The sequence below is a fragment of the Eucyclogobius newberryi genome, unplaced genomic scaffold, assembly GCF_026437365.1.
Source record: "Eucyclogobius newberryi isolate DKJ021-1_F unplaced genomic scaffold, fEucNew1.0.hap1 SCAF_4, whole genome shotgun sequence".
NCBI lineage: Eukaryota > Metazoa > Chordata > Actinopteri > Gobiiformes > Gobiidae > Eucyclogobius > Eucyclogobius newberryi.
The window spans coordinates 39,036,171-39,061,434 of record NW_027316056.1 but is presented as its reverse complement, the minus strand read 5'-3'; the positions used below and the strand labels follow the sequence as shown (position 1 = coordinate 39,061,434).

Sequence of the window (25,264 nt, the reverse complement as noted above, 5' to 3'; positions counted from 1 at the left end):
GCTAAACTACAACTATTTCACCCTGGAGAGACGCAGAGACCATGGGAATGGACTGTTTAGCAGCTTTATTCGTGAGTTATTTGGCGCTCAGACCCCGGCGGAAGACGTTGCAATCATGGGCACTCCATGATCTATTTGTATTAGATGTCTCCCCCCGGAGCCTGGAGACTGGTGGTGGTAGATGTGAAGACAAGGTAGAGGATGAGGGGGATGCAGAGGAGGAGCTGGGGAGGTGGTGGGTTGCAGTACGGTTTGAGCGGCCGAGCCATCTGCCTGAGGCTTAAATGCGACCGCCTGGTGCTGATTGGGAGCAGGGAGGAGTCACATGAGAGCGATGATTGGGGATGAGGAGCAGGTGCAAGGGCCATGGTGCAGACGCCCCCTGTCCCTACACCCTCCTTCTGTCCTTACACCCTCCTTCTGTCCTTTCACCCTCCTTCTGTCCTTTCACCCTCCTTCTGTCCTTTCACCCTCCTTCTGTCCTTACACCCTCCTTCTGTCCTTTCACCCTCCTTCTGTCCTTTCACCCTCCTTCTGTCCTTTCACCCTCCTTCTGTCCTTACACCCTCCTTCTGTCCTTTCACCCTCCTTCTGTCCTTTCACCCTCCTTCTGTCCTTTCACCATCCTTCTGTCCTTTCACCCTCCTTCTGTCCTTACACCCTCCTTCTGTCCTTTCACCCTCCTTCTGACCTGGGAGAGTCCATGGTGAAGTGAGGGATCTGACTCTCACAGACGGACAGGCCACGCCCGCTTGAGTGCGATGATGGCGCTGGGGAGAGGGGTCCTTCCATGGTGGCCTTGACGTAGATGGGTGGAGTTAGGTCTTCCAGGCTGAATTTACGCAGGCTTCATTACTAATACGTTTACAGAAATGTTGATTAATGTGCACTGCCCCGTTCAAATAAAGTCATAATGATAATAATAAATATAGTCCTCACCCTCTCTGGCCTCACCCCTCTGTCCTCACCCCTCTGGCCTCACCCCTCTGTCCTCACCCCTCTGGCCTCACCCTCTCTGGCCTCACCCCTCTGGCCTCACCCCTCTTTCCTCACCCTCTCTGGCCTCACTTCTCTGGCCTCACCCCTCTGGCCTCACCCCTCTGGCCTCACCCTCTCTGGCCTCACCCCTCTGGCCTCACCCCTCTTTCCTCACCCTCTCTGGCCTCACTTCTCTGGCCTCACCCCTCTGGCCTCACCCCTCTGGCCTCACCCTCTCTGGCCTCACTTCTCTGGCCTCACTTCTCTGGCCTCACCCCTCTGGCCTCACCCCTCTGGCCTCACCCCTCTGTCCTCACCCCTCTGGCCTCACCCTCTCTGGCCTCATCCCTCGTGTGTGTGGAGCGTGGGCAAACACAGACAGGTTCTGGTATTTGGAATCTGCAGGAGCATATTTTTATTAGTCGGGCCGCGCGCCGTCCTGTCCCAGCATGCTTTGTGTGCCTCGTGAATCAGGACACGCGCTCCTCTCTGCAGGCCCGCCCCCCTCACACTAGGGGGCGGGGTCACCACGAGCCCCCGCAGTGTGAATCTACAAATGACGATGTGAAATGATGAGAACATTTGTGTTTCATGATTCTGTGCATTATTTATTCAAGTTGAATCCTCTTCAGAGGTTAAGTACTCGAGTACTTTCCCGCTCTTCTGTCATTCTCACTCCATCAGGTTCTGCAGGTTTAAAGACTTTCAGTATAAATATTCTTACTCAAGGCATTTCTTGTACTTTGACTTGAGTACTGTACTGTTGAAGTAACGTTACTTGTACTTGAGTACATATGACAGCACTAATAACCACATGACTGACGCCATAATGAAGGGCCCCAGCCCGGAGCCCGGAGCCCGGAGTGTGGCGGGCCGGGGGAGGGAGGGGGAGGGGTCCGGGGGAGGAGAGGGCAGAGAAAGTGAGGAGAGATGTGAGGGGGAAGAAGAGAGTCAAACACCTCCTGAGATAAAGAGATCCTCCACCGCGCGTCCATCCGTCCACTCACGCGCTGCCCCGGGACTCACGGACCGTTAACGCGACCGATGCGCACGCGCTGTGGGAGCACGCAGAGTCCGGTGTGAGTGCAGCAGGTGTCCCGCCGCTCCGGAGGGTGTCCCGTGGGTTACGTGTGTCCCGCAGCTCCGGAGTGTGTCCCGTGGGTTACGTGTGTCCCGCCGCTCCGGAGTGTGTCCCGTGGGTTACGTGTGTCCCGCAGCTCCGGAGTGTGTCCCGCGTGTCCCGCGTGTTCGTGATGGAGCACAGACTCTTATGGACGCTGATGCATCAGACGTGGCTCCTGCTGCTGGTCACGCGCCCCGCATCCACGGCAGGTGAGGCGCGCGCCGAGTGCAGAATATTCATGCTCTGCAGATGTTTCTTATTAGACGACTGATTGATTGATTGATTGATTGATTCTACATTGGCGCGTGTTCATCATGTCAGCTGAAATGATTGAATGGATTAAAATAGTTATTTATGAGGTTTGTTTAAATGACCTGGTCCGAGTTGTAGAACATTATGTGGCTGTATTTTTGGAGAAAAGGTCTGAGTTGTAACATTTAGATGAATCCTGCACGAGGGAAGACGTTCTGGCGGTTTAAACTATCATTTCATAAATGAGGCTTGTCATTTCCTTTTATTTGTCTAATAATAATGTAAATAAGACATGATTGGTCCTTGTTGTGGAATAACCTCTGCACAGTAACATCAGAGCAGCTGCACTGGGGCCCCAGGTCCTGAGGGGCCCTTGATCATTGAGGTTATAGTGCAGTGTGTGTTGTTGTGTTTTTATTATGACTGAAGGAACTTTGCGGTGCATAATTCAGCGGCGAACTCACCTCATTATTTAAGCTTTGTCCGTTTGCTCCAGCGTCTGTGTTTTAATAAACGGAGTTATCTACGTCCAGGCTCCAGAACCCACACATTTTAGACACAACTGGCTTTAAAATGTCATTATTTAACTAAATTGTAAATAGTTTGACTTTTCTCAAAAACACAATGTCAGTTTTTGACTTTGACGGACGTGACCCGGTCGTTAGGTCTGAGCTCGTTGCCGGGTGCAGAGTCTGTGCACACGACACTCAGGTTCAGGCCTCTTTGTCCGGACTTGTCGCTCCATTCCTGCCTGAGCGCTGACAGGAGCAGCAGGGGAACAGACAGGACCACTGTCTCTGGAGAAGACTCTGGACTTTCTCTGGAATCATCTGGAGCTCGTGTCTCACAGCTGTGCGTCCGCTCTGAACGTCTGCTCTCATTCAAACACAAATGTACAGAAAGACTTTGAAGTCGCTGAAACTGAAGTAAAGAAACAACAGCGTGATTCTTAAGGCTGATTATTGAAGGGACACGACACGAGATAGGGTCGAGACAAGACCAGAGTTTGACATTATGTGAAGTTCATGTCACAAGATCTTGTTCGATCTCTAATTACTGTAATTGTCATTAAGTCTTCTCACCAGCTGGATTTGAAAAATAACTTCATTAAAAGTTGTATTTAAGGTGACCATCGTCCGCATGTGAGATGGACCAAGCAGAAGATATGGTCCATATCTTCTGCGTGGTCCATATCTTTTACGTGGTCCATATCTTCTGCGTGGTCCATATCTTTTACGTGGTCCATATCTTCTGCGTGGTCCATATCTTCTGCGTGGTCCATATCTTCTGCATGGTCCATATCTTCTGCGTGGTCCATATCTTCTGCGTGGTCCATATCTTCTGCGCGGTCCATATCTTCTGCGTGGTCCATATCTTCTGCGTGGTCCATATCTTCTGCGTGGTCCATATCTTCTGCGTGGTCCATATCTTCTGCGTGGTCCATATCTTTTACGTGGTCCATATTTTCTGCATGGTCCATATCTTCTGCATGGTCCATTTCTTCTGCATGGTCCATATCTTCTGCGTGGTCCATATCTTCTGCGTGGTCCATACCTTCTGCGTGGTCCATCTCACTAACCTGATGATGATCTCCGATCAGAAAAACGGACAAGACATTTTCTTTTTCTCTTCATGCGTTTGCTCCACTTTGACCAGCCGCCTGTCAAGGGCATTAGCAGAGTGACACATGGGGTCACATGGGGTCACATGGGGTCACATGGGGTCACATGGGGTCACATGGGGTCAGGGCGTGAAGCCTCGAGTGTCATCCACACCTGGCAGGCAGAATAAAACTTCTCTTTCGTTTAAAAGTCCCACAACCTGGGCCGATGACCTAGAAACAGACCCTCACTCAGATCATCAGTGTGTCATTGTTCCTCACTCAGATCATCAGCGTGTCATTGTTCCTCACACAGATCTTCAGCGTGTCATTGATCCTCACACAGATCTTCAGCGTGTCATTGTTCCTCACACAGATCTTCAGCGTGTCATTGTTCCTCACACAGATCTTCAGTGTGTCATTGTTCCTCACACAGATCTTCAGCGTGTCATTGTTCCTCACACAGATCTTCAGCGTGTCATTGTTCCTCACACAGTTCTTCAGTGTGTCATTGTTCCTCACACAGATCTTCAGTGTGTCATTGTTCCTCACACAGATCTTCAGTGTGTCATTGTTCCTCACACAGATCTTCAGCGTGTCATTGTTCCTCACACAGATCTTCAGTGTGTCATTGTTCCTCACACAGATCTTCAGCGTGTCATTGTTCCTCACACAGATCTTCAGTGTGTCATTGTTCCTCACACAGTTCTTCAGTGTGTCATTGTTCCTCACACAGATCTTCAGTGTGTCATTGTTCCTCACACAGATCTTCAGTGTGTCATTGTTCCTCACACAGTTCTTCAGTGTGTCATTGTTCCTCACACAGATCTTCAGCGTGTCATTGTTCCTCACACAGTTCTTCAGTGTGTCATTGTTCCTCACACAGATCTTCAGTGTGTCATTGTTCCTCACACAGATCTTCAGTGTGTCATTGTTCCTCACACAGTTCTTCAGTGTGTCATTGTTCCTCACACAGATCTTCAGCGTGTCATTGTTCCTCACACAGTTCTTCAGTGTGTCATTGTTCCTCACACAGATCTTCAGTGTGTCATTGTTCCTCACACAGATCTTCATGTGTCATTGTTCCTCACACAGATCATCAGTGTGTCATTGCTCCTCACACAGATCTTCAGTGTGTCATTGTTCCTCACACAGATCTTCAGTGTGTCATTGTTCCTCACACAGTTCTTCAGTGTGTCATTGTTCCTCACACAGATCTTCAGTGTGTCATTGTTCCTCACACAGATCTTCATGTGTCATTGTTCCTCACACAGATCATCAGTGTGTCATTGCTCCTCACACAGATCTTCTGCGTGTCATTGTTCCTCACACAGATCTTCAGTGTGTCATTGTTCCTCACACAGATCTTCAGTGTGTCATTGTTCCTCACACAGATCTTCATGTGTCATTGTTCCTCACACAGATCATCAGTGTGTCATTGCTCCTCACACAGATCTTCAGTGTGTCATTGTTCCTCACACAGATCTTCAGTGTGTCATTGTTCCTCACACAGTTCTTCAGTGTGTCATTGTTCCTCACACAGATCTTCAGTGTGTCATTGTTCCTCACACAGATCTTCAGTGTGTCATTGTTCCTCACACAGATCTTCAGTGTGTCATTGTTGTTCTACAGAAGAATGAATAAATGTCAGTGTCCAGTGTGAGTTATGACGTCAGTGGTGTCCAGAGTGTAGTCGGTCAGAGCTCTGACCGCTCGGCCTCAGGTGTTTTAGAGCCTCGCCCAAACAATTACTTAGCACGCTGCAGACGTTTAGCTCGCTGCTGCAGACATTTAGCTCGCTACAGACGTTTAGCTCGCTGCAGACGTTTAGCTCGCTGCTGCAGATGTTTAGCTCGCTGCTGCAGACGTTTAGCTCGCTGCTGCAGACGTTTAGCTCGCTGCAGACGTTAAGCTCACTGCTGCAGACGTTTAGCACGCTGCAGACGTTTAGCTCGCTGCTCCAGACATTTAGCACGCTGCAGACGTTAAGCTCGCTGCTGCAGACGTTAAGCTCGCTGCTGCAGACGTTTAGCCCGCTGCTGCAGACGTTTAGCTTGCTGCTGCAGACGTTTAGCTCGCTACAGACGTTTAGCTCACTACAGACGTTTAGCTCGCTGCAGACGTTTAGCTCACTACAGACGTTTAGCTCGCTGCAGACGTGTAGCTCGCTGCAGACGTGTAGCTCGCTGCAGACGTGTAGCTCGCTGCTGCAGACGTTTAGCTCGCTGCAGACGTTTAGCTCGCTGCAGACGTTTAGCTCGCTGCAGACGTGTAGCTCGCTGCAGACGTGTAGCTCGCTGCAGACGTTTAGCACGCTGCAGACGTTTAGCTCGCTGCAGACGTGTAGCTCGCTGCAGACGTGTAGCTCGCTGCAGACGTTTAGCTCGCTGCTGCAGACGTGTAGCTCGCTGCAGATGTTTGCAAAAGAAAATCTTAAAGATCCATGGACAGATTTCCTTGAAGCTGCAACATTCTAAACAAACTAGACAATAAGATCACATAATTACAGGCATCTATAGTATACATATATTACACACATATATATAGTATACATAGTATACATATATACATATATTACACACATATAGTATACATATATTACACACATATAGTATACATATATTACACACATATAGTATTCATATATTACACATATATATATATATAGTATACATATATTATACACATATATAGTATACATATATTACACATATATGTATAGTATACATATATTACACACATATATAGTATACATATATTACACACATATAGTATACATATATTACACACATATAGTATTCATATATTACACATATATATATATAGTATACATATATTATACACATATATAGTATACATATATTACACATATATGTATAGTATACATATATTACACACATATATAGTATACATATATTACACACATATAGTATACATGTATTACACACATATATAGTATACATAGTATACATATATACATATATTACACACATATAGTATACATATATTACACATATATATATATATAGTATACATATATTATACACATATATATATAGTATACATATATTACACACATATATAGTATACATATATTACACACATATATATATATATATATAGTATACATATATTATACACATATATATATAGTATACATATATTACACACATATATAGTATACATATATTACACATATATATATAGTATACATATATTACACACATATATAGTATACATATATTACACACATATATAGTATACATATATTACACATATATATATAGTATACATATATTACACACATATATAGTATACATATATTACACACATATATAGTATACATATATTACACATATATATATAGTATACATATATTACACACATATATAGTATACATATATTACACATATATATATAGTATACATATATTACACACATATATAGTATACATATATTACACATATATATATAGTATACATATATTACACACATATATAGTATACATATATTACACATATATATATAGTATACATATATTACACACATATATAGTATACATATATTACACATATATATATAGTATACATATATTACACACATATATAGTATACATAGTATACATATATACATATATTACACACATATAGTATACATATATTACACATATATATATAGTATACATATATTACACAATGGTACAGTAATCACCATTCAATCATTAATAATTCCTACTGTAGTAATGTTGTCTTGTACTAGAGGAAACTGGATGAACAAAAGCCTTCAGAGAACTTTATTTAAAACAGTCCCGTGTGTGGAACATGTGACTCTGCACATTGACCTGCTCTTAACAACGCTCTGCCTTTAGTTCTAATGCAGTAACTCAGTTTCATGTCTTACTTGCTATATTCAATTAGGATTTTGTGTCATTTAGTAAAACAAAATCTACTTTTTAATGACGTTACACTTCTGTTACTTTCTTCGCTCTCCGGGTTTTTCACGTCATGTTTGTCTTTAACGTTGAGACTTAATCATTTAAATCGCAGTAAATCGCAGTAGAAAATGTTTTAAGGTTGTTATAAACACTCTCTTTGCCTTGAGCTGTCATTATTGACTGAATATGAAGGTATGGTCTCTACACAATGTTCAATGTTTTATTCAAATAAATATCAAACGCATGAGTTATAAATAGTATAAAAAGCCCCCAAGATTGACTAAAGCTCTTTGAGGCCTTATAAACCATGATGCTGTATATTAAACACCATTGTATTTGAATTGTGCTTTAAATGTAGCCAACACTGTATAATGTTTGACTTTCGAAACTAGCTTGGACTTAGTCTGGTCTGGTGTGGTCAGTAGTGGTCAGTAGTGGTCAGTAATGGTCAGTAGTGGTCAGTAATGGTCAGTAGTGGTCAGTAGTGGTCAGTAGTGGTCAGTAGTGGTCAGTAATGGTCAGTAATGGTCAGTAGTGGTCAGTAGTGGTCAGTAGTGGTCAGTAGTGGTCAGTAATGGTCAGTAGTGGTCAGTAGTGGTCAGTAGTGGTCAGTAGTGGTCAGTAGTGACCAGTGATTAGTGGTTTGTCTTGGCCCCGCCCATGAAAGGGAGCTCTATAATCTCATAAAAAACAATAACATTGACGAATGAAAGTGTTGGCTCTGGAACATCCTTCTGAAGCCTGAACAACATTAGGGCCGCTGTGTGCGTTGTAAACGGATGGTGAGCACATGGCGTGACATCATCTGGAAGGGAACCAGAGACGCTCCGCCCACATTGGACTTCATTAATATCTTCTTAACGAGGCCAGCTGAGTGTTCACTGGAACTGGAACTGGATCTGAAACTGGAACTGGATCTGGAACTGGATCTGAAACTGGAACTGGATCTGGAACTGGATCTGGAACTTGATCTGGATCTGGAACTGGAACTGGAACTGAAACTGGAACTGGATCTGGAACTGGATCTGGAACTGGATCTGGAACTGGATCTGGAACTGGATCTGGATCTGGAACTGGATCTCCTGCTTAAACAGTTTAAACTCCTGTTTCCAGTTTAGGAACAAAAGCTGAAGTTTGTGACTTTGACTCTTTCATTGAGTCAAATGTGAGAGTGACATGTTTGAGGCTCGCATTAGTCACAGTTAGTGTTGTTACTAAAGATGAAGACGTGAGGTATTTACACTGGGAATGATTATCTCTTAACATTTAGCTAATGTCGGTGAATGTTTGTGTGGCTCCAAACACTTGTATTAAAACTCCCCTTTGTCCTCATCTGCCTTTGACCTTAACGTTAACACATGTATAATCTGTTTGTACGAGTTTTTTTTATGAGTGTTCAGAGAAACAGACAAGGATTGTAGGATGATTCAGTTCATCGATAATGTGATTATTCCGGTCACGGTAAAATAATTGGGACAATTTTAGATGTAAAATTAATTCATTAATTTAATCAATTCAATAAACAAAACACATCTAATAATCCAAAATAAATACATCTACATAAAGTACTTTTTTATCTGGTAGTTTTTGTCACATTCACTTGATTTTGTCTTGCAGAAAGTTTGATTTAAAGCCGGTCGCACTCGTGAGGAACAGTAACGTCAGAAAATGAGAATCAATGAAAATAAATGTTTCTCTTGTCATTTAAAGGCGCAATGGACGATTTTTCGGCGATTTGAGAACGCAGGCGGAAGTGCGCATGCGCACTCCCCCGTGCGGACTGATACAACACACACGTGCGTTTGTTTATTAGCGCAACGGAGCGCATCGCATCGCTCGTCTCCCGTAGATTTCTGTCCACTTCTGCGTCAGCTCGAACTGTCTTTCTCCGTCTTCATTTTGCCCCGTACACTGAGGGAACTATATTATGATAGATCAATGCGCTTAGACACGCGGAAACGTGGGGACGAACCGCACGCGGCTGCAGGTGAGCGATAGGTGCGTTTTATGATTGATACGTGGCAGGACAAATGGACAGTTCACGCCACGAGGAAATATGATAAAAAATTTGCTGAGAAAAATCGTCCATAACACCTTTAACTGAAGTTCACTTTTTCAGTGTTACTGTGGGCGGAGACTTTTCTACCAGTTAAATATATATCTGCATATATGTTGTTTAGTGCATCTCCTAAAAGACTGAACTGTGCTGTGATTCACTGTAAAATGCTATTTTCCATACTTTGACCAACTAGATAAAGCGGCTGATGGAAACGCTCTAAACTAGGGCCAAGTAGGGCGGAGCCAGGTAGGGCGGGGCCAGGTAGGGCTGTAGAAATTGCCAAATGTATGTGTTTATTTTATGATAATTGAGCTCATATTTGCTCAGATATTGCAACTCTTTGAAATGGGACAATGGCACGTGTCGTAGGCGTCTCAATTGGGACTAAACCTGGACTAAACCCAAAACTAAACCTGGACGGCCTAAACAAGGGCGCGAACACGACCAGACCAAGTTCACAAAAAATACAAACTTTCCCTTTACGTGTCTTTATGGAATAAACCTAGAATCAGAATAAATAGGTCTGTTTCTCCCCGTGTCTGGGGGGGGGGGCTTCATCCAGGCTCTCCGGTTTCCCCCATCATCCCAAAACATGCTCCAGGTAAAATCCTCCAGTGAAGGTCCTGACCAAGACAAGATCTGGAGTGACCACTGCTCCTGAGGTTGTGGTGACGGATGGGTCAAATGTAGAGGACACATTTTCCTACAGGGAAAATAAAGTGTAACCTTAAGAGATGGATTAATAAACGGTTATTAATCATCTGATTATTATGATTTCATGTGCAATTTATTTATGCTGCGTAACACTTTTTGTTACAAGTATTTTTTGGCCGTAAGCCTCACTAGACAGTCGAGCATGACATGGGGACGAGACTGGGGACGGACATCGCAGCAAACTGTCGAGAGCCAGATTCAAACCAACAACACTGCAGGTTTCCCAAATGCAGCGCACGTGTGCTGTCCACTCAGCCACCGAGCGACACTTTTATGAATATTATATTCTTTTCATTGAGTTCTGTGGGAAAAGAGTAAAGAAAGAGTTGAGCTTAAGCTAACGCATGTTTAGTCTAAAATAATGTTCAACACGTTTCTTACTCAAAGGCGCGGATGGACAAAGGTTGTAGATTTGTAGATGTGGCTCTGTTAAACGCTGACCTTAAAGGTGCTTTAGCCGACCTGATGTTTACGGCCTTAAACACATGAAAAGACCTCGTTCATTTTAAACTGTTTTTAACGGTCTGAAGTTACTGCTCACTCACCCACGTCATTACGAGCGTCCTAATGAACCACAATGAGTTTAGAAGCACTTTCCACAACATTCAGAGCAGAGTTTACGCCGGCAGTGAAGCTAACAGCCACTAGCATGCTAACCATGCATGCTTAAGAATCGCGAGGAATAAGAGTCTCTTTAATTACATGCACACAGCACAAAGCGGTCTCACTTTTACGATACGTCTGTAATGGGACGAAACAGATTCACTCCTGCAGGAAAAGAGTCTTTACAATCTGCTGAGCCACTAACTAACTAAAGTGAAAGAAAGAAACGTTTAACACATTTAACACTCATCAACTTCTCACAACAAATTTTTTCGCGCTATTTATTTTAATCCCGACTCAAAACAATTGTCCATCCTGTTGTTGATTTGTGTTCTGTATCCATGGCAACAGTCCTCTCTCTTCTCCAGACTTCAGAAATCAGACCTGTTTTGTAGTTCGTGTGGTCTGTGCTGAAGTTTAGGAGCTTAGTTCAGAGCATTTAAATCATCGTGGGGCATTAATCTCTCTCTAAATTGGGTAAAACAAGGTAAAACATTACAGGGCAGAATATGGCAAGGTTTCCATGGATTAGAAGATTAGCACAAACGATCTGTATCTGTTCAATTTGACACGTGCTTTATGGAACTGGCCTTTGGTCTTTCTATTGAGGAGGACGGGCCAAGCCTGGCTCCCATGTGTCCTACTCGCAGAACCCAGGTTACACCTGCTGGGAGAAACGTGCCATGTCTGTGTGAACTTGCTGAGAGTCAGAAGAACTGCACTGGTCACATGGTCCAGGTGTAAATTTGACCCCTCGTAACTTACAAACAATCCATCCTGTTTGCTCCTAAATATCTGAATGAAAGAAAACATCATTGATATTTACTGTACGTTATCTGAAGTGTAATGCTCGTCGGGCAGGGGCACTAATCCTTAAAATAATGAAATGATCTTAAAAGCCCAGTAAAACGTCAGCTTCAAAGTGACTGTACTCTGCGGAGTCCAAGAATAACACAGCGCCACCAACAGCACCGCGCCGCCGTCCAACAACCGTTCGAGGCCCGTCATTGACAAATATTGATACAGTCTTTGATCTGAGCGCCAGATGCTCGTCCGGACCGAGAAAACAGGATTCTGAAGTGAAACGTGGCGGTTCAATGGCGTGCCGCGGATTCCTAGCGCGAGTGTGTGTTTGCGTTCGTCTTTCTTTACCGCCTCTGTCGCTCTGACGGTCGGCATGCTCTTTGTGTAAGATCGGAGCTTTGATGAGAGCCAGCTGAAGGAGCCAGAACAGAAACATATGGTCCATTTACCCACTTGTCTTCGTCTCCCTCCAGGTCCAGACCGGCTCATGGAATTGTGTCAGAACGCTGCGAGGAGGTATTCAGATGGGATTCGTTTTAACTACAGACGGTTGTTAGCAATTCTCTCATTTTAGGTTTGTTTTTAGCGTTGTTTACCTGCACTGTAGTTGTTCATTACCACGTTGTTGTGATCAGAACCCAAATGACATCCATGTGATGGTATTTGAGAACAGTCGTAGCCTCTTGTTTAATCTGTTCACGATGGCACAGCAACTCGATCTAAACTTTGAAGCAAAAACACATAAACTTTCTCAAAAGAACTTCCATGTGCACATCCAAAACACCGACTACAAACAGCCTAAAATCACAGACATGAGCACTCAGTCTAGGGGATGCAGCAGGACGATTTGGGAGTCCTTTTCAGAGACAAGGACGATTCACACTGGACGAGAAACACAATTTACCCGAGTTTCCTATAGGTCAAACTAATGTGGTCCTAATGTGGTCCGAACAGGGCTTTAGCCCAAAAACAGTGTCATGACAGAGTCCCGAGGGTTTCCCATGAGCGCCCCGAGAGCATCCCGAGAGCCTCCCGAGAGCATCCCGAGAGCGTCCCGAGAGCGTCCCGAGAGCGTCCCGAGAGCATCCCGAGAGCGTCCCGAGAGCATCCCGAGAGCGTCCCGAGAGCATCCCGAGAGCGTCCCGAGAACGTCCCGAGAGCGTCCCGAGAGCGTCCCGAGAGCGTCCCGAGAGCGTCCCGAGAGCGTTCCGAGAGCGTCCCGAGAGCGTCCCGAGAGCGTTCCAAGAGAGTCCCGAGAGCGTCCTGACAGAGTCCCAAGGGTATCTCCAGAGCGTCCCGAGAGCGTCCCATGAGCGCCCCGAGAGCGTCCCATCAGGTGGTGACATCCATGCAGGTGGCAGTGTTTTTGAGAGGGGGAAACGCAAACTTTGAACAGGACCCCGGGCAAAATTCTGACCCAGATGAGGCTCAAGTACGAGTGGTGGACGAAAAAAAAAGACGGTGGGTTCGAGGCAATACAGCGAAAGCTTCCTTTCATTCTGATTTACTTTCACCGGGGATGCGACGACACCGTTATGCTTGGTGTGTGGTGAGAAGCTCTCCAACAGCGCCATGGAAACAAGCAAGCTTCAACGCCATCTCCAAACGAAACACCCGTCCATTCAAAACAAGCCAATTGACCATTTTGTGCAATTACAGAAAAACACTGAGAAACAGGCAACTCTTTTGAGAAAAAACATAAAGGTAAATGAGAGAGCCCTCAAACAAGCTATCTTGTTGCGGAACTCATTGCTAAATCAAAAAAGCCCCAAACTGTGGCAGAAACATGAATACTGCCTGTAAAGCCATTGTACATGAGACGCTCTTCTTGCTTCATCCAGAGGTCCGATGGTTGCTGGTGCTGGCCTCTGTGTTTGAACTGTGACAGGAACTTAAAGTATTTCTGACAAATGAGAGGGCGGATCACTCAAAGCTGCTTGTGTGCAAAGCTGGCATATCTGGCTGATATTTTTCATCATTTGAATGAACTGAACACACAGATGCAAAGCCGAAATGAAAACCTGTTTACAAGCACTGATAAAATGAATGGATTTCATTTTAAAGTGCAGCTCTGGCAACAACGTGTGCAGCATGGCAACCTCGAGATGTTCCCACTCACCAAGACACGGCATGATGACAGCACTGCAGCACTGTGCGAGGCACACGTTTGAAAACTCTTTATTTCCCTTCAGACTTCACAGAAAAGGTTAGGGACTCATACAGCTCAGCATCAGTTGTTGGAAACTTTACAGGAGCAAGAGGAACTAATTGACCTGAAACAAGATCGTGGTTTAAAGCTGAACTTTGCTGATCTTCCTTTGGACAGTTTGTGGTTTACTTCTGCCAAGGAGTTTCCTATTCTGGCCAACGAAGCCATTTCAATATTGCTCCCATTTTCCGCCTCACATTGTGTGAGCTGAGCTTGTCAGGCCTGACTATGATCAAAACTAAAAACAGAGAGAGCTTTTGAGGAAGAGCTCCGTGTGTGTCTTTCTTACATTCTTGCCAGGATCTCAGCTTTGTGTTCATCTAAACAAGCCCAGGGTTCACACTGAGTGAGTATAAATACATTTAGAAACGATCTTACTAACTATACTTTATTATATATACGGCGTTAGGCTATAGAGTGTAATTTTGTTAATGGTGTGTCCCAGGATTTTGTCAAAGTAAAAAATGTGCCCTGGCTCAAAAAAGGTTGAAAAACACTGCCCTAAAGAGTCCTAAAGAGTCAACAGAGACCGTCCTGACAGAGTCCCTAGAGAGTCCCAGAGCGTCCCAAGAGAGCATCCTGAGAGCGTCCCTAGAGAGTCCCTAGAGAATCCCTAGAGAGTCTCTAGAGAGTCCCTAGAGAGTCCCTAGAGAGTCCCTAGAGAGTCCCTAGAGAATCCCTAGAGAGTCCCTAGAGAGTCCCTAGAGAGTCCCTAGAGAGTCCCTAGAGAGTCCCTAGAGAGTCCCTAGAGAGTCCCTAGAGAATCCCTAGAGAGTCTCTAGAGAGTCCCTAGAGCATTCCTAGAGAGTCCCTAGAGCGTTCCTAGAGAGTCCCTAGAGCGTTCCTAGACCGTCCCTAGCGCGTCCAATGCTGTGATGTCCCGCTGTGTTTGGGTGGAGTTCTTCTTTCTGCAAAAGGCATGTTTGTTATTGCATTCTCTGTGATAATGACAAACACACACGTGTCGTCACACAAACAGCACCGAGCTCTCTCACACACACACACACACACACACACACACAGAGACACTCACGCACACACACACACACACACACACACACACACCACACACACACACACACACACACACACACACACACACACACAACTCTGAGATTATTGACTGAAATATTTAATGAATTATATGAATTATGATCCTGAACTTCAGAAGTGTCAGGAATGAGATGAAAACTGGGATCTTTGCTTCATCTCTCATATTTACACTGTCATTGTTGCAGATGTTCATTCATATGCATAATGAGGGTGTTGTTGTTGTTGTTGTTGTTGTTCACATATGACGTCATGTGACTAATTGAGACAAAAAGGTGGCAAACTTTGAACTTTGGACTGACGTGGAGCAATTATTGTTGGAAATGAACGTAATAGTTCTTCATGTTTCTGTTGAAGTTCTGTTTCATGAGAAGCTTTTTTAAAGATAAGAAAAAAGCAATGATTTGGATTAAATTGCACTTTTTAGAAACTAAAATGTGTAAAAAGTGAAGCTCAATCTCAGACTAAACCAGTGACACTTCAGGACCTTCTGAGCTGAATAAAAGTCATAAAAACATACGACTTTGAGACTTTTGATGGTAAAACCTGCTTTTGATGAATGAATGAATATTACATGAATATTTTGGATGATTGGACACTTTTGCTGTTGATGGCCTGTTGATGACCTGTTGATGACCTGTTGACCTGTTGATCTGTTGACCTATTGATGACCTGTTGATGACCTGTTGATGACCTGTTGACCTGTTGATGACCTGTTGACCTGTTGATGACCTGTTGATGACCTGTTGTTGACCTGTTGTTGACCTGTTGATGACCTGTCTGTGATTGATGACCTGTTGATGACCTGTTGATGACCTGTTGATGACCTGTTGATGACCTGTTGACCTGTCTGTGATTGATGACCTGTTGATGACCTGTTGATGACCTGTTGATGACCTGTTGACCTGTTGATGACCTGTCTGTGATTGATGACATGTTGATGACCTGTTGATGACCTGTCTGTGATTGATGACATGTTGATGACCTGTTGATGACCTGTCTGTGATTGATGACATGTTGATGACCTGTTGATGACCTGTCTGTGATTGATGACCTGTTGATGACCTGTTGATGACCTGTCTGTGATTAATGACCTGTTGATGACCTGTTGATGACCTGTCTGTGATTGATGACCTGTTGATGACCTGTCTGTGATTGGTTGATGACCTGTCTGTGATTGATGACCTGTTGATGACCTGTCTGTGATTGATTACCTGTTGATGACCTGTTGATGACCTGTCTGTGATTGATGACCTGTTGATGACCTGTTGACCTGTTGATGACCTGTCTGTGATTGATGACCTGTTGATGACCTGTCTGTGATTGATGACCTGTTGATGACCTGGTTGATGACCTGTCTGTGATTGATGACCTGTTGATGACCTGTTGATGACCTGTCTGTGATTGATGACCTGTTGATGACCTGTTGACCTGTTGATGACCTGTTGATGACCTGTCTGTGATTGATGACCTGTTGATGACCTGTTGATGACCTGTTGACCTGTTGATGACCTGTTGATGACCTGTTGATGACCTATTGACCTGTTGATCTGTTGATCTGTTGACCTACTGATGACCTGTTGATGACCTGTTGATGACCTGTTGACCTGTTGATGACCTGTCTGTGATTGATGACCTGTTGATGACCTGTCTGTGATTGATGATCTGTTGATGACCTGTCTGTGATTGATGACCTGTTGATGACCTGTTGATGACCTGTTGATGACCTGTTGATGACCTGTTGACCTGTTGATGACCTGTTGATGACCTGTTGATGACCTGTTGACCTGTTGATCTGTTGATCTGTTGACCTATTGATGACCTGTTGATGACCTGTTGATGATCTGTTGATGACCTGTCTGTGATTGATGACCTGTTGATGACCTGTTGATGACCTGTTGATGACCTGTCGGTGATTGTTGACCTGTTGATGACCTGTCTGTGATTGGTTGATGACCTGTCTGTGATTGATGACCTGTTGAAGACCTGTCTGTGATTGATGACCTGTTGATGACCTGTTGATGACCTGTTGATGACCTGTTGACCTGTTGATGACCTGTCTGTGATTGATGACCTGTTGATGACCTGTCTGTGATTGATGATCTGTTGATGACCTGTCTGTGATTGATGACCTGTTGATGACCTGTTGATGACCTGTTGATGACCTGTTGATGACCTGTTGACCTGTTGATGACCTGTTGATGACCTGTTGATGACCTGTTGACCTGTTGATCTGTTGATCTGTTGACCTATTGATGACCTGTTGATGACCTGTTGATGATCTGTTGATGACCTGTCTGTGATTGATGACCTGTTGATGACCTGTTGATGACCTGTTGATGACCTGTCGGTGATTGTTGACCTGTTGATGACCTGTCTGTGATTGGTTGATGACCTGTCTGTGATTGATGACCTGTTGAAGACCTGTCTGTGATTGATGACCTGTTGATGACCTGTTGATGACCTGTTGACCTGCTGATGACCTGTCTGTGATTGATGACCTGTTGATGACCTGTTGATGACCTGTTGACCTGTTGATGACCTGTTGATGACCTGTTGATGACCTGTTGACCTGTTGATCTGTTGATCTGTTGACCTATTGATGACCTGTTGATGACCTGTTGATGATCTGTTGATGACCTGTCTGTGATTGATGACCTGTTGATGACCTGTTGATGACCTGTTGATGACCTGTCGGTGATTGTTGACCTGTTGATGACCTGTCTGTGATTGGTTGATGACCTGTCTGTGATTGATGACCTGTTGAAGACCTGTCTGTGATTGATGACCTGTTGATGACCTGTTGATGACCTGTTGATGACCTGTTGACCTGTTGATGACCTGTCTGTGATTGATGACCTGTTGATGACCTGTCTGTGATTGATGATCTGTTGATGACCTGTCTGTGATTGATGACCTGTTGATGACCTGTTGATGACCTGTTGATGACCTGTTGATGACCTGTTGACCTGTTGATGACCTGTTGATGACCTGTTGATGACCTGTTGACCTGTTGATCTGTTGATCTGTTGACCTATTGATGACCTGTTGATGACCTGTTGATGATCTGTTGATGACCTGTCTGTGATTGATGACCTGTTGATGACCTGTTGATGACCTGTTGATGACCTGTCGGTGATTGTTGACCTGTTGATGACCTGTCTGTGATTGGTTGATGACCTGTCTGTGATTGATGACCTGTTGAAGACCTGTCTGTGATTGATGACCTGTTGATGACCTGTTGATGACCTGTTGACCTGCTGATGACCTGTCTGTGATTGATGACCTGTTGATGACCTGTTGATGACCTGTTGACCTGTTGATGACCTGTTGATGACCTGTTGATGACCTGTCTGTGATTGTGAGTGAAGGTCATTCACTGTAATGACCCGTGTGTTTTATTGTGAGAAGTGACGTCCCGATTTTACAATTATTCACAATTATTGACATGGAAAAACAAGTCTTCTTAATTCTCTCTTTACTCTTCACATTGAGACTTTATGAAATCAAAGTCACTGAAAAAAGTTATGATTCCATAATTCAACAATCAAATAAAAGAGAACTTTACATTGAGATTCATGTTTCTGTAGCTTAAATATAGTGAGGAAACAGTTATTTTGACCTGAAAAATCATGATTATGGATAAATCATCTGCAGCAGGTTCATCGTTCTGCGTCGTTCAATTTGATGTAAAGTCGTCATTTATTGTCTCCTGTTTACATTGGATAAAAGTGTCAGAAAATCAAATGTAGATTAGATTTTTTATGAAGTCTAAAATCTCATCTTCTTTCGTTTCTTCCCCGTCTCGCGTCTCGATCCGTCTCGCGTCTCGATCCGTCTCGCGTCTCGATCCGTCTCACGTCTCGATCCGTCTCGATCCGTCTCACGTCTCGCGTCTCGATCCGTCTCGCGTCTCGATCCGTCTCGCGACTCGATCCGTCTCACGTCTCGCGTCTCGATCCGTCTCGCGTCTCGATCCGTCTCGCGACTCGATCCGTCTCACGTCTCGCGTCTCGATCCGTCTCGCGACTCGATCCGTCTCACGTCTCGCGTCTCGATCCGTCTCGCGTCTCGATCCGTCTCCCGTCTCGATCCGTCTTGATTCGTCTCGCGCCTCGATCTGTCTCTCGTCTCGTTCCGTCTCGCGTCTCGATCTGTCTCACGTCTCTATTTCGTCTCACGTCTCGATCCGTCTCGCGTCTCGATCCGTCTCGCGTCTCGATCCGTCTCGTGTCTCGATCCGTCTCGCGTCTCGATCCGTCTTGCGCCTCGATCCGTCTTGCGCCTCGATCCGTCTCGATCCGTCTCGCGTCTCGATCCGTCTCGCGTCTCGATGCGTCTCACGTCTCGATTCGTCTCACCTCTCGATCCGTCTCACGTCTCGATCCGTCTCACGTCTCTACTATATTCACTTTACGCTCAGTAACTGGTGATGGAACAATATGTTTTGGGGCTCAGTATTTCTTGCGTGTACTTTTTCATTGCACTAGTCAAGAAATGTGTTTTTGCTTTTGTAGTTTATGAGTCGTAAAAAAAGTGACTTCTGCAGATGATTAAACCAATAACGAACTAACACCTGCTTTTTATTGTTGTTGCAGCTTGTGTTTCTTGAATACGACACAGATAAAACATTCTCTGTCAAGTCTGTTCAAAAGTCGTAGAAATAAGTTGTTTTGAGTCTAAATGTTTTGGTTTTTGAGAGAATCCGTCACTCCTGATCTGGAACTGTCCTGGAAGAAGATTTCTGGATAAGAAGAAGACTCTTCCTCAGAAAGTGAAAAGCGTGACATATGTACATTAAGGATGATTCATATACATTCATCTGTGAGAAGATGAAGAGCTGTACAGTTCAAAGTGGAGGGCGTTGGCTGAGTTTGAACATTGTCTTGTTTCTGCTGGTCTGAATCTGATTTCTTTCTGATGTACTTTGTCTTTTGTGTTGCTCTGGAGCGATAGTGTTTTACTGCCACCAAAGGGTTGTGGGTTCAACTCCTCGACTTTTACTGAACCACTTTTATCACTTATTTTGGCCAGAACAAAATGTATTTTCTATCGTTTGAACATTTATACGACATAAACATATAATAAAAACTACTGGACACTTTAACATTATAGTTATTTGCCTGAACAGAACATGCAGTGAGTCGGGGGGGGGGTTTTATTCGTAGACTACACCACTGAGTCTTCCATAAAGCGCGTAGACTACATCACTGAGTCTTCCATAAAGCGCGTAGACTACACCACTGAGTCTTCCGTAAAGCGCGTAGACTACATCACTGAGTCCTCCGTAAAGCGCGTAGACTACACCACTGAGTCTTCCGTAAAGCGGTGTGTTTTGGCAGTGCTAACGGCGCTGCTGTTGTCACGGCGCCGTAACCAAGCTTGGTTGAGACTGTTTGATTGACATCTAACTGACAAATAATATGTTTCTGCTCAAAGGAGGCGAGACAACAAAAGAGCTGATCGTGCAAATACTTATAACACGTTTAGAAAGTGACAGTTCAAGCAGAAGCCGTGCAGAAGCCGTGCAGAAGCCGAGCAGAGGCCGAGCAGAAGCCGTGCAGAAGCCGAGCAGAAGCCGAGAAGAAGCCGTGCAGAAGCCGAGCAGAAGCCGAGCAGAAGCCGAGCAGAAGCCGAGCAGAGGCCGAGCAGAAGCCGAGCAGAAGCCGAGCAGAGGCCGAGCAGAGGCCGTGCAGAAGCCGGGCAGAAGCCGGGCAGAAGCCGAGCAGAAGCCGAGCAGAAGCCGAGCAGAAGCCGAGCAGAAGCCGGGCAGAGGCCGAGCAGAAGCCGTGCAGAAGCCGAGCAGAAGCCGTGCAGAGGCCGAGCAGAAGCCGTGTAGAGGCCGAGCAGAAGACGAGCAGCTGTGCGGGAGCTCAAAGCAGATGCAGCCTTTACGTAAGCCCCTGGTGTGAAGCTGCACCAGTTCAGGCTTGTCCTCCTGCGTCCTTTACACTTCTCCTCTTTTTGAACGTTCTACATCGTATTTCCACTCGAGGCTCTTTCATCATTTATCATGTCATTATAAAGTAGAGATGGAGAGAGAAAGTTTCAACGTTTTAATATCAGTTTAGCAAATCAAATTTTCAATCCAATCAAATCCACTTTATATTTAAAAATACAATCTTGGCAAATTTTTCTCAGCGCACGACTTGTTCAAAGTGTTTAAAAGTTAAAAACGCCTTTACTTTCGATAAACAGTGACATAAAAGTGAATTGAATTTAGAACGTCTGGGTCAAATCAGCAGCTGGTGCAGGTCTGTTGGTGCAGGTCTGTTGGTGCAGGTCTGTTGGTGCAGGTCGGCTGGTGCAGGTCTGTTGGTGCAGGTCGGCTGGTGCAGGTCGGCTTGTGCAGGTCTGTTGGTGCAGGTCTGTTGGTGCAGGTCTGTTGGTGCAGGTCTGTTGGTGCAGGTCTGTTGGTGCAGGTCGGTTGTGCAGGTCGGTTGTGCAGGTCGGTTGGTGCAGGTCTGTTGGTGCAGGTCTGTTGGTGCAGGTCGGTTGGTGCAAGTCTGTTGTGCAGGTCGGTTGGTGCAGGTCTGTTGGTGCAGGTCGGTTGGTGCAGGTCTGTTGTGCAGGTCTGTTGGTGTAGGTCGGTTGGTGCAGGTCGGTTGGGGCAGGTCTGTTGGTGCAGGTCGGCAGGTGAAGGTCTGTTGGTGCAGGTCGGTTGGTGCAGTTCTGTTGGTGCAGGTCTGTTGGTGCAGGTCAGCTGGCGCAGGTCGGTTGGTGCAGGTCTGTTGGTGCAGGTCTGTTGGTGCAGGTCAGCTGGCGCAGGTCGGTTGGTGCAGGTCTGCTGGTGCAGGTCTGTTGGTGCAGGTCGGCTGGTGCCGGTCGGCTGGTGCAGGTCGGTTGGTGCAGGTCTGTTGGTGCAGGTCAGCTGGTGCAGGTTGGTTGGTGCAGGTCGGTTGGTGAAGGTCTGTTGGTGCAGGTCTGTTGGTGCAGGTCTGTTGGTGCAGGTCGGCTGGTGTAGGTCGGTTGGTGCAGGTCGGCTGGTGTAGGTCTGTTGGTGCAGGTCTGTTGGTGCAGGTCGGTTGGTGCAGGTCTGTTGTGCAGGTCGGTTGGTGAAGGTCTGTTGGTGCAGGTCTGTTGGTGCAGGTCTGTTGGTGCAGGTCTGTTGGTGCAGGTCGGTTGGTGCAGGTCTGTTGGTGCAGGTCAGCTGGTGCAGGTCGGCTGGTGCAGGTCGGTTGGTGCAGGTCTGTTGGTGCAGGTCAGCTGGTGCAGGTCGGCTGGTGCAGGTCGGCTGGTGCAGGTCGGTTGGTGCAGGTCTGTTGGTGCAGGTCAGCTGGTGCAGGTTGGTTGGTGCAGGTCGGTTGGTGAAGGTCTGTTGGTGCAGGTCTGTTGGTGCAGGTCTGTTGGTGCAGGTCGGCTGGTGCAGGTCGGTTGGTGCAAGTCTGTTGGTGCAGGTCGGCTGGTGCAGGTCTGTTGGTGCAGGTCGGTTGGTGCAGGTCTGTTAGTGCAGGTCTGTTGGTGCAGGTCGGTAGGTGCAGGTCTGTTGTGCAGGTCGGTTGGTGAAGGTCTGTTGGTGCAGGTCGGCTGGTGCAGGTCTGTTGGTGCATGTTGGCTGGTGTAGGTCGGTTGGTGCAGGTCTGTTGGTGCAGGTCTGTTGGTGCAGGTCGGCTGGTGCAGGTCGGCTTGTGCAGGTCTGTTGGTGCAGGTCGGCTGGTGCAGGTCTGTTGGTGCAGGTCTGTTGGTGAAGGTCGGTTGGTGCAGGTCTGTTGGTGCAGGTCAGCTGGTGCAGGTCGGTTGGAGCAGGGCTGTTGGTGAAGGTCTGTTGGTGCAGGTCGGCTGGGGCAGGTCTGTTGGTGCAGGTCTGTTGGTGCAGGTCTGTTGGTGCAGGTCGGTTGGTGCAGGTCTGTTGGTGCAGGTCGGTTGGTGCAGGTCTGTTGGTGCAGGTCGGCTGGTGCAGGTCTGTTGGTGCAGGTCGGTTGGTGCAGGTCTGTTGGTGCAGGTTTGTTGGTGCAGGTCTGTTGGTGCAGGTCGGCTGGTGCAGGTCTGTTGGTGCAAGTCTGTTGGTGCAGGTCTGTTGGTGCAGGTCGGCTGGTGCAGGTCTGTTGGTGCAGGTCTGTTGGTGCAGGTCGGCTGGTGCTTGTTGGATGGTGCAGGTCTGTTGGTGCAAGTCTGTTGGTGCAGGTCGGCCGGTGCAGGTCAGTTGGTGCAGGTCTGTTGGTGCAGGTCTGTTGGTGCAGGTCTGTTAGTGTCACAAACGTCTTCTTCTGTGGTCCCGGTCAGTGGGTGTGGTCTGGGCCAGCGCCTCCATGTGGGACACTTCCAGAATGTTCCAGAACATTTTTTACATCTTCAGAAACATTTGCAGTCGTCGTGGTGATTCGTTCAGACTTGTGTGGATCACGATGACGTCTCGTCTTGAGCGATTCAGGTCGGTTTGAGCGTCGACAGATCCGACTGTTGTAATGCGACCGACGCTGTCATCGTGCCAGACTCTACCTGTCTGCAGGGGTCTAATGAACCAGGGGCCTAAACCAGGGGCCTAAACCAGGAGCCCTTAACCAGGGGCCTAAACCAGGAGCCCTAAAGCAGGAGCCTAAACCAGGAGCCTGAACCAGGAGCCTAAAGCAGGGGCCTAAACCAGGAGCCTAAACCAGGGGCCTACAGCAGGGGCCTAAACCAGGAGCCAAAAGCCCTAAACCAGGAGCCTAAAGCAGGAGCCAAAAGCCCTAAACCAGGAGCCTAAAGCAGGAGCATGTTGGAGGTGCTCCTGTGACTTCTGCTGCTGAAACGTCTCAGATCAGCAGCTTGAACCAGTTTGTGGCTCAAACATCTCATTTCACCCTGAAGAGACGCAGAGACCATGGGAATGGACTGTTTAGCAGCTTTATTACGTGAGTTATTTGGCGCTCAGACCCCGGCGGAAGACAGTGATCATGGGCACTCCATGATCTATTTGTATTAGATGTCTCCCCCCAGAGCCTGGAGACTGGTGGTGGTAGATGTGAAGACAAGGTAGAGGATGAGGGGAATGCAGAGGAGGAGCTGGGGAGGTGGTGGGTCGCAGTACGGTTTGAGCGGCCGAGCCATCTGCCTGAGGCTTAAATGCGACTGCCTGGTGCTGATTGGGAGCAGGGAGGAGTCACATGAGAGCGATGATTGGGGATGAGGAGCAGGTGCGAGGGCCATGGTGCAGACGCCCCCTGTCCCTACACCCTCCTTCTGTCCTTACACCCTCCTTCTGTCCTTTCACCCTCCTTCTGTCCTTTCACCATCCTTCTGTCCTTTCACCCTCCTTCTGTCCTTTCACCCTCCTTCTGTCCTTACACCCTCCTTCTGTCCTTTCACCCTCCTTCTGTCCTTTCACCCTCCTTCTGTCCTTACACCCTCCTTCTGTCCTTTCACCCTCCTTCTGTCCTTTCACCATCCTTCTGTCCTTTCACCCTCCTTCTGTCTCCTTACACCCTCCTTCTGTCCTTACACCCTCCTTCTGTCCTTTCACCCTCATTCTGTCCTTTCACCCTCCTTCTGTCCTTTCACCCTCCTTCTGTCCTTTCACCCTCCTTCTGTCCTTTCACCCTCCTTCTTGGCCGGGAAAAACTGCATAACCTCTTTGGGATAAGCGCAGAAACCTGGGAGAGTCCATGGTGAAGTGAGGGATCTGACTCTCACAGACGGACAGGCCACGCCCGCTTGAGTGCGATGATGGCGCTGGGGAGAGGGGTCCTGCCATAGTGGCCTTGACGTAGATGGATAGAGTTAGGTCTTCCAGGCTGAATTTACGCAGGCTTCATTTGTTGTTTTTCCTCTGTTTAAATGTCATTAATAAACATAAAAACTCAACATATACAATGTTATAAATAATATATATTGTATACAATATTATAAATAATATATATACAATGTTATAATTAAAGTAAGTGTAGTATAATTTACAGGCGGCCGTTTGTGGGCCGTTTGTGGGCCGTTTGTGGGCCGTTTGGGGGCCCTAAGCGGCA

The 25,264-nt window shown here is 46.4% G+C and overlaps 1 protein-coding gene across 1 annotated transcript in view; it reads left to right on the top strand.

Annotated features, from left to right (window-relative positions):
- Nucleotides 1–2,231: 2,231 nt before the first annotated feature.
- Nucleotides 2,232–25,264, top strand: part of LOC140378039 (collagen alpha-1(V) chain-like) — a 30,901-nt gene continuing 7,868 nt past the window's right edge. Inside the window, exon 1 of the mRNA XM_072463669.1 lies at nucleotides 2,232–2,310. Within this exon, the coding sequence (XP_072319770.1) occupies nucleotides 2,232–2,310 (79 nt within the window). The remainder of the gene's footprint in view (nucleotides 2,311–25,264) is intronic.